The 10,503-nt window shown below is 38.3% G+C and overlaps 1 protein-coding gene across 1 annotated transcript; it reads right to left on the bottom strand.

Moving 5' to 3' along the window:
- Positions 1–7,898: 7,898 nt before the first annotated feature.
- On the bottom strand, positions 7,899–9,475 carry cebpb (CCAAT enhancer binding protein beta). The gene has a single exon (XM_060881163.1). The coding sequence runs from the start codon at positions 9,238–9,240 to the stop codon at positions 8,401–8,403; it is 840 nt and encodes a 279-aa protein (XP_060737146.1). The 5' UTR covers positions 9,241–9,475; the 3' UTR covers positions 7,899–8,400.
- Between the last annotated feature and the right edge of the window lie 1,028 nt (positions 9,476–10,503).

Here is a 10,503-nt window from a genome sequence, read left to right as displayed (position 1 = left end):
ACAGCTTAACAATGTGCGTCACTTACCCAATTTGGCATAATAACTATTTCCAAATGACATCAACACTCACTGTTGTGGGTTCATTTGAACTACTGATACATGCTGCATGTCAAAATTGGACTTGGATAACTTCATCTGTCAATCTCAGAGCAAATACATGAATTCTCCATACTTTGTGAACGCATTTGCATGTACATGGGACATATTCACACATGATGTATCATCTACAGCCACTGTCTTCAATCTTGTCCACAGAGTGCTGGTGTGGCTTCAGGCTTTCATTTCAACCAGTCAGACGTCAGACCTGTTTCTGTTTGTTTAATCGGTTCTTTCCTGTTCCAATCAACTATCAATTGTGGAATGAATCCCTGAACCCACAGAGGCCATTTTCGGATGAGATATGAAGATGCCTAATCTAAGGACATGACACACTCTTTCAGTGCTCCTTGGGGTTGCATCTCTGCTCCCTAGTGTTGTAAGAACAGGAAGGCATGCTATTGCTCAACCTTGGGCCTTATGATGCGAACCTTGAGGCCTCACGACACGTCAAGAGGACGCTGGCGCTACATGGCCACTATGGCCAGAATAAGAGAAGTAAATTGTGTGTTGAAATCTGGGCCTGTATAAGGGAGGGTCAGAGCTCCTCCTCTTACGGACAGTGCAGATGCCTGAGTTCCCGACAATGGCACCGCCAAAAACCGGACTTCCGCCTGCCGTGGACACGCTGCGGTTTTTCTTAAAGTCATATGAATGAGCTCGCTCGAAGATCACTTAATTCTGCTTGGTAACGCTAAACAGACCAAATGTTAGAAAGAAACAGGGAAGAATATTGCTAGAACTCACTTTCAAGGCAAAGGTTCCCTGATGAATTGCACAGTCAAATTATGACTTCTGACCAAATTGAATTTTGACATATAAACCATAAGGGTCACGAGGTAATATATAATGTAGCACTAGCTACACATTTATATAATATTGCAGTAACAGGTGAAATGTTGTAGATTTTCCACCAACTCAGTGACAGAAAGCACAAAATTTTCCCATGCATATCAGATGAATCTCTGCTGTAAGGTGTTATTGTGATAAATTTCAGAAATCTTCTTTATTTTGTTGTATTGAGGGCACTATGAACCTTGAACAAGACTCTTGTTGTGTCTTTAAGAATGTCAAGATTTTGTCCAATTGGCTTTCAAAATACTCTGTCCATGCTCAGATACCTTCTTATCAGTGTATGTGTTATCATTGCTAAAAAAACAATAATTGATTCTACACAGAACATAGAAACACTGCCACTTTACTCCTTCTATTCTCTTACAGTACTTCACTTTCAATTTAGAAGTCAGTTGGTGAAATATCTGTATAATGATCTACATTTTGCATGGCATGACTGCTGGGTATTTGGCAACACAATTGTTATCTTTTTGATGCATGACTAAGGCTTTTGAGCACATTAAACCTTTTAAAACCATGCAATGTTATTGTTATACAAGTGCAAGACACATAGTGTATGTACTGTTTTAAATATTTCACCCATTTTAAAAATGTAATTTGGTATTTTGGCTAAAGACTTTTTAATGTTACAATCCCCCGACCTCCACTACCACACACCACAAAAAAAAAAAAAAATAATGCTATGGTTGAACAGGGAGGCCCACATCAGGGGCCAGTAGTTCTCCTTCTTTTATAATTTGCACTTTAAAACATACTTAGTTTGTTTGACTGTAAACATTCACATATTGAAATATACTCAAATTTAAAACTGAAAGCAATATTTTTGAAAATTGAATGTTGGCAAAAAGATGAGTGCAAATAGCTTTGTACATATGTTATTAAAAGAAAATACTACAAAGGACAAGTAATATATTTGAATGAGTTTTGGCACTGAAAACATAAAAATATGATCTAGCTGTTTTAATGGATTTTTCATGTCATTTAATGCATTTATGCAAAATTTATTTTATACAATAATTTTTTGCTCATTCTCTTGAAGGGTGCTACATATTTTGGGTTGACTGTTGACTGTCTATAATAACTTGCTGGCTATATTCCTGGCCTTTAAAAACCTTTTTGGCAGAAATGTATTTTTTCTGTCAATTTATTTAATCATTTTTATTGATGCCGTTTTGTCTTTCGTATCAAAAGAAATGTGAATTGATGATTGTGTGGCAAATATGAATCACAGCTGGAGACCTCATGAGAGATGATGCAGAAAGCTGACTTGGCCTGTCATGAGTTCTGTAATGATTTAAGATTTGACTGCATAAGATAGTGAACACCCTCTGTTTATATCTCATTTGAAACATGTTCTCTTTTCCCACAATTTGATTGTGTGTGCATTTAGACAGGATTTTTATATATGTTGTATGCCTTTTTTTTTATATATATATATGTTGTATGTCATACATATGTTGTATGTCTTTTCACCACTGGTATGTATGGATTTCCACAAAAAGAAGACACATTTGGTTATTTAGAATTCATTATCCACAGATATTTTGTCTTATACATATTTTAGTGCTCATGTCAGTTTATTAATGTAGACATGCTCAGAATGTGTGAATAAATGTAAATCAAGTCAAATTGTGACAAGTATTATTATAGACCTCACTGCCAGGACTTATTTGGAAGTTTTTCCCTCGGTTATGTGATGACAGAATGTAGATTACAATGTGGAAAAATACTTGCATACTGATACTATTCAATCAGCTGTGATGACTGGTTATCAACTGACCTCAGATCAGCAGGGGTGTGCAATGCAAATATTACAGGCTAGTAACTGACATAGCTATGATATAAATCCGGAAGTACACAAAAAACATATGACATGACATACTATGTGAGTGATTATGAAGGCACTTGGTGTTGAATTAGACTGCTCCTACATTTACAGCTCCTAATAATGCTGAACAACTTGCAAAATGTAGTAACTTATCAAATCAAGTTAGACTAAGCTTCTTATTTGAAAATAAATGCATAATTAATGTTAGTTTTGAATTTTCATTAATAACAGTTCTAAGGTTTTATTAATAACATGATTTATTATCACTACTGTAATGAAAACAGAGTATAATGTGGGATGTTGTAGCCTAGAGTTTAAGGTGTTGGACTACTGATCGAAAGGTCATGAGTTCGATTCCTAGGTCCACCCGAGCAAGTCCCTTAACCCTCAAGTGCTCAGTTCTATAAATTGAAATAAATTATGTCACTCTGGATAAGGGGGTCTGCTAAATTATGTAAATAATGAATGTAAATCAGAAACTTTGAGAAGTACAGAAAGACTTGTCTTATACATTGAACATTTACCTTAATAACATGAAATGATTTGTGGGTAATTTGATATTTTATTTGGCAATTTGATATACTGTGTATGATAACTTCGCAATTTGATTTATTGTTACATTTCTGCAATTTGGGCCAAAGTAATGATCCTGGTTACAGTGTGTGATTTTGGTACGCTATATTACAAGAAATCCTAGTTTGTGTCAGGACATAGTTTACTAAATCACAAATTTAGGTTATGTTATTCAGTTTGAACTAGTTGTATTATAGCTAAGTTTGTGTGAATTTCCCATTGGCATGAATAAAACATCTATCTAACCTTTCAGTATGTGTGTGTGGGGGACGTGGCTTTCAATGGTGAAAGAATAACATAAAAATGGCTTAAAATAGAGAAGTCAGTCTAACCACTTACTAAAAGTCTGTTAAAGCTGATTTTTTTTTTTTTTTTTTGGGGTGGGGGGGGGGGGGGGGATGTACTACAGTGTTCTCTTAAAACGTTTATTTCGCCCAGATTAATCAGTCCTAACTCAACCACGACCTTCCTAGAGAGAAGACTTCCTGGAATAGCAGTCAGGAGAATGGAGATGGAATGTATTTCCTCTTTTAAAAAAAAGCATTGGAGTGTAAGAGATTTGGAGCTCGTCTCAGCGTGTGGGCTGCAGGAGATATTAGTTTGTTTTGCATGAGGAAAGATTTACGCAACAACCGTTTACGACCACGAGCACCGACACTGCCGGTAAACTCCAGTCGGGAACAAAAGTAGGCGTGGCTTTCTGTCCAGGAGGAGACGCTCATGTAGGAATGATCATGTGGGAAAACCCAGAGTGCGCGCGCTGAAGACACGGACACAAGCATGACTCCAGGGGGCGGGGCTTAATCAACCGCTTCCGGTGATTGACCCATCGTGTGCCAGAGGGTTGGAAAGTCCAAGATGTCGTGTGCTCCGTGTAGCCATAGGTTCACAGGATGCAGTGGTCTTAATAAGGCTTGAAGTGTACATATCAGCATTTTTACATGGTAGAAGAGAAGTTAGAAACGTAATTAAAGACGGAAAAATACATTATGCTCAGTTCTGCCTCTGTGAGAATGACTCGCTGATTCAGAAAACAAGTTTCCCAGCTTCCTATTTTTTAAGTGAAAATGGAGTTAACTATAGTGCAGCTACAGGGGAGATGATTACTTTCGATGGTTTTTTAAACTAGATTTAAGGAGATTAGCTCTTGACCTCAAAGACACAAACTCGGCCTACAAGTATTTCTTGTAGAGAAATAAATAAAGAAAGACACTGATTACGAACACACTGTTCATTCAATAAAAATGGCTTCTACAAAGTCTACACAAAAGTTAATAAAAAGAGCATGATTTAATGTGCATCAGGTTACTATTCTCTTTTACTGCTCCGAAAGAGCTCTGAAATTTATGGATCTGCAGCCTGTGGGAATAAAGAGGTGGGAATTGATTTTCTAGGATATTATTATTATTTTATCACAACACATCATTGCTGCTTTGGATATCATCACTGCTGGGTCATATGTTCTTCCAATGCCCTTGATAACACAAAATATGTAAGATGGTCAAATTATACCTAAAAAAGTATAAAATGTTTATAGGAAAATAATATACAAGAATAGAGTCATCCCTGCTAAAGTTGAATTAAATCTGAGCATTGAATAAAGACATTGCTATGAAATAATAACCAAATATTTTGTACATTCTACTAATTCTTGTAGTTTCGACTATCTCTAGAACTTTTTTTGTAGTTGAGGAATATTGCTTCTGCCGCTTCATTGTTTAGAGATGAAAATGAAAATTAGGGCACTAACTTTTAATTGAAGTACTATCACTATGTGTGGCTTAAATAATACTGTTATTTAAGTTTTTTTAAGTGAGGTTTTTTTTTTTATACCGTAATCATTTTGCATGTACGATGCAATATCATGGCAAATGCTATAAGGTTTGGTAAAATGTGTGGTAACATATCCGTGTTACTATTGTTCTTTTGGTCTTTGTCTAATTTTTGCATCAGTGTAGTAGCTGTTTTTGAGTGGTGCTTGTGATGGTTGGGAAACAGAAAAAGGCTACTTTGAAGGAGAAGGAAGTGGCATTAAGCAACACACAGCTACTCTGCTTTTCTACTCCAGAATGGGAAGTGTTGTGAAATGCACCTTATGCAAAAACAATGTCAGGTCACCAGGCCTGTTAGTTTATTCCACCAAATTTTTGTCAAACAAAAATCAATACCCTTTTAACATTTTTTCTTATGGTATGACACTCTCCAAATAAGGTTTTTTTTTAATTTTTATTATTTAAAGCTAAATAAACATAGCCAAACATAGGCCTAGCTGGTACAGAAGTATAATGCTGAAATTAATCTAATCTTTGGCAGCCACAATATTACCTTGGTGGATCTCAAGCCAAACCAAAGAGCATGAGGCAGAAATATGTCCTGGATTGGATGTCAGATCATCAGCGCTCCATGCACACAAATATTCACACCTAAGTGCAATTCGAAGTTGTTAATCCACCTACTAGTTTTGGGAGTTGGTAGGAAACCAGATGAAACACACATTGAAACCGGGAGAACAGGTGAAACTCCACACAGATTGCTCAGGATCAAACCAGGAACTTTTGAGCTGTGAGGCAGCAATGGTACTGTACCACTGCCCTCACTCCTGAAGATCAACAAAGTTTTTAAAAAAATTGATTCACAAACCTAAAGAATTTTAGAATTTTTGCATTTCGTTTAGTAGGTATTTTAAACCTTTTTAAGTCACCAAGGCCTGCTTCTGTGTGTCCAATTGTAATACAGTGTTAAATGATCCATTATAAATTAACTTCAATGACCTTGTATTATTAATATTCTGTATAATGTTAACAATGTTTAAGAAAGGCTAATGATTTTCCTCTCTTGCTTTGTGAAGAATGTTTAGACAAAAAAGATGGTAGTTTAAAGTTTTATAAGATTTACATTATATAACTTTACATACAATATGTTATATTTAACAAATGTTATATGTTATATTAATAATATCTTAAAGTGTCACAGATATGGTTGACCCCATCCCCCACCCTCCACTCTCTCTCTCTCTCTCTCTCTCTCTCTCTCTCTCTCTCTCTATCCCACCCTTGATTGTCATGGTGATGACCTGAAGGGCTAAAGTTGGGTGTGTGAGCTGTTCTCTTCTTCTCTTCTTCTCTTCTTCATGTGCATGTACCACTGAGCACCTGTCCGTCTGGTTCCTCTGCCCTCACTCTCACACAACAGCTCTGAGAAGTATTTTACCTACAGGGTCAGATATGCGCACACCGCTGGCAACCCCAGTAAAATAAACAGGTTCAACTACCTTGCTATCCAAAAAACTTCAATCGACAATATTATTTCAACGCCAAGTTTCTCATTTAAGCGATCTTTTGTGCTGTGATGCAACACCTTTTAAGATTTGATCATGCAGTTTTAATATCAGTGCTTCTGAAAACCTCTGTGCATGTTTGTTTATTTGATAACATGAATAGAAATATGCTGCCATCATTACACTTTAAGCAAGGAATTGCCAGAAAATGGGTTTTATTGGCTCATAATGGAGAAGTTTATTAAGGCCCAGAGCACTGGCTCATGTGTGGTTAATTACAGCCTAGGCCTTTTTTTTTTTTTTTTAGATCTGGGCATAATACTTTTGCATATTACAACTGTTTTTATGTTAGTAATATGATGAAAGCATTAATTAAGATGATTAAATATTATGTTTGTTTCTGGACTGTTGAGATATTTTGAAATGCCCAAACATAGACATCTTAAATCTTTTGACACCAAGTAAAAATTTTATTCAATAAAACATTTGCATTTACAGCATTTAGCAGACACCCTTATCCAGAGCGACTTACATTTTATCTCATTTTTATACAACTGAGCATTTTTATACAACTTGAGGGTTAAGGACCAAAAAAGACCTTTTTGTATCTTGTGGGTCATAATCTTTATACTAGAACACAAGCTCAGTTTTCTGTTCTTTTTTTCATGTGATTTCTAAAACTAAGCTACTTTGGACTTTTAGGTTTGCCATAATATTAACATTACAATTGTGTGTGTGTTTAGAGAAGCAGCAGCTACAGCTTGGTCGTTTTGGGGCGTTGCTAGTCTAGCCTTGACCCCAACTCTGAGAGAGCACTGAACCCAGTACACTATTGACAATGCCTGTGTGCTTTAGATAATTCTGCTTTACTGCTGCACGAAGTGGACAAAGGACAAACCTGTAAAAAAAACAAACAGCTTTCTTCCAACTCCTCTGAATCTAATGCATCTTATGGAAATGTTAAATTTAACAGATACTACTGTATTATTAACAAATATTTGCAATATATATGGCTCCAAAAGCTTTTACATCATAAAAGTGTAACTGATATTCTAACGCTTAATGTTTAATCTTAAAATTATCACCAAATAAAATGGATTCAAACTACAATCCAGTAACTCATTAACTGAATGATTAGCTTTTATATACGGAATGGTATTTTTTCATTGTCTATCTGAAGTGTCAAAATATGATAAGTCTTTCTACACAGAAAATGTAAGTGTGTCTTGAGTCACCGCCATTAGACAGAAAATAGTCAGACAACCAAGCTCAAAAAGAAATAAAAATCATTTAATTCAATAAAATATTATATAACATTACAAGATTTCTACCATTATTCTGTTTTAGCACACTACTTCATTGCATGGCCAAATACTGTTACAATGCGTTGCATCATACCTCTGCAGTACAACTCTTCCCTCGACAGCCACTGCCCCAGATTATGGGGGAAAAGGTATTTAAATAACAGAGTATTATTAAAACAGTAGACATTTCCACCCGTACAAAAATACTGTACAGACCAATGAATATGAGCGGGCTTCCACAACACCACCAGAGTGACACAGTCATCGGGCATGAGAGAAAGTGTTGCGCAATCCAGGCGCCAGTTCCCTTTACACACTCTTTCGCTCTTGTAAACATTTTTAAAATAACTGTTCGTCATTTTCAGGCAAAATTGACTCATTTGTTAAAAAAACAAACAAACAAAACAAATGGAACTCTTTGGAACCGATGTTTTTAGTCTTATGCAGAAAGGTTGTTGAAGCAAGCGTTAGCACTGGCCGGTGGCGGAGAGCAGGTTGCGCAGCGTGGCCAGCTCTCGGGACAGTTGCTCTACACGTTTCTGCAGACGCTCGTTTTCAGCCGCCAGCTCCAGCACCTTGTGTTGCGTCTCCAGATTGCGCATTTTCGCTTTGTCCCTGCTCTTGCGCACGGCCAGGTTGTTGCGCTCACGCCGCATCCTGTACTCATCGCTGTCCTTGTCCAGCTTCTTCTTGCCTTTACCTGTAGATGGGATTTTACCGCCTGATTGAGGCGATCTGGCATTGCTGTTTGGAGCGGGCGTACCAGGCGGGCTAGAACACGACGAAGAAGCGTTGGAGATGTTTCCCAGGCTTCCACTGGGCGCCGACTGGTACTGTAGGTAGGCGCGCATGTCGAAGCCCCCCGATCCGTCCATCCGAGGGTCTTCGTTCACCTCGCCTCGCCACTGACTTTTTCCGAAGGCGCCCAAGAAATCCGGGCTGAAAACGGTGTCGAGGCGCGTTTCCTGAAGCTCTGGGTAGCCCAACTGGCTCCGGGTGGCGTCGCGTTCAGTCAGTGACGTGTAGCTCTTGTAAGCGGGCGCCTCCGCAGCAGATCGCTTGCTCTTGGCGTCCTCGCTGATTGAGAAGTCCGCGTTGAAGATCTCCTCGCCGTTGACTGCCGGCTGGTGATAGTGGAGAGCGGAGTCCAAGTAGATGCTGAAGTCGATCGCCTTCTCCTGCTCGGAGATGCCGAGTTTCGTCATGGAGTCAGTGGAGGGTTTGTACACACCGCCGTGGACGGGACTCAGACTGTGGCCGCTGTGGAATGCAAGGCAGTCCCTTTCGTAAATACCGACCACTTCCATGGATCTTAACACCCGCCGGATTGCGGCAGGACGCTAAAGCAAGGGCTGATTGCCCTGACAAAAGTTTACACCCACGAACTCGCAAAAACAAACAGCAACAAGCACTATTAACGTTTCAGTATGAATATTCCTGAAACCCTAGTTCTTAAAGTTGCCCAATCAGTCTGATCTGATAATCTTGATATACGCCGCGTGCTCGTATAAGAACGCGCTGTCAAGTCCCATGTTTTGGAAGTGTATTTATACGCGCTTCAGGAAGTGGGCGGGTCGTAAGAAGAAGAAGAAAAACTGCTCCTAGTGCAAACCGGCCTAAACCTGCCATTCTGTGCTAACAGAGGTGGGATGTCATTTTCCCCTTACTACAAAGTACACCAAACAAAACATATCAACTATACATCAACTTGATCCGATCCTCTTGTGCCTAAAATAGCCCACTGAGTAATGAAGGACTGGAAAGTTTAAGCTATTCTGAAACAAACACAATATGGTTCTAATCAGAAAATCTGATCAGCCCCTTTGGCAGATATTAGGTCTACACAATTTAGACTGTTAAACAAAACAGAATGATACAGTAACATAACACCAAGCACACAGACAATGTTATGATCTGGATTGTAAAACTGCCTTCCTACATTTATCTGTCCTTCACAGCACACAAAAAGCAGATTTGCTGGATCATAGTTGTTAAAAAAACACCTGTCAATCACAGATAGGTAGGTTATAGTGCTCTAAACCTACACTGCGAATTTTCCATGAACCATTTAAATAATTAGATACTGTTTTTAAAAAATGGAGAGCCATTCTTATATAATTTATCATTAGAATGTGTTTAGAAGTATAAATAAAGTCAGTATGGTCCAAAGACAGAAACAATCATCTTAAGCCCTCTGTACATTGTTCGATAACAGCAAGCTTATCATATCACACTGTATGAGATGCTGGCAATAAAATCTTGGCCAAATTCTGTCTCAGACTGCAATATCATACATACAAGATTATACAATAAAGATTTTCTGAAGATAAGACGAGAGAAGAAAATGCTTTCAAGCACATTTAGTGTTTTTTAAATGATCATTTATGTTTGGATTGTGGGGTGCACGGTGGCTTAGTGGTTAGCACGTTTGCCTCACACCTCCAGGGTTGGGGGTTCGATACCCGCCTCCGCCTTGTGTGTGTGGAGTTTGCATGTTCTCCCCATGCCTCGGGGGTTTCCTCTGGGTACTCCGGTTTCCTCCCCCGGTGAGGACTGCGTGAGTGAATGAG

The sequence above is a fragment of the Tachysurus vachellii genome, chromosome 11 (assembly GCF_030014155.1).
Source record: "Tachysurus vachellii isolate PV-2020 chromosome 11, HZAU_Pvac_v1, whole genome shotgun sequence".
NCBI lineage: Eukaryota > Metazoa > Chordata > Actinopteri > Siluriformes > Bagridae > Tachysurus > Tachysurus vachellii.
This window is presented reverse-complemented; position numbering and strand designations above follow the sequence as displayed.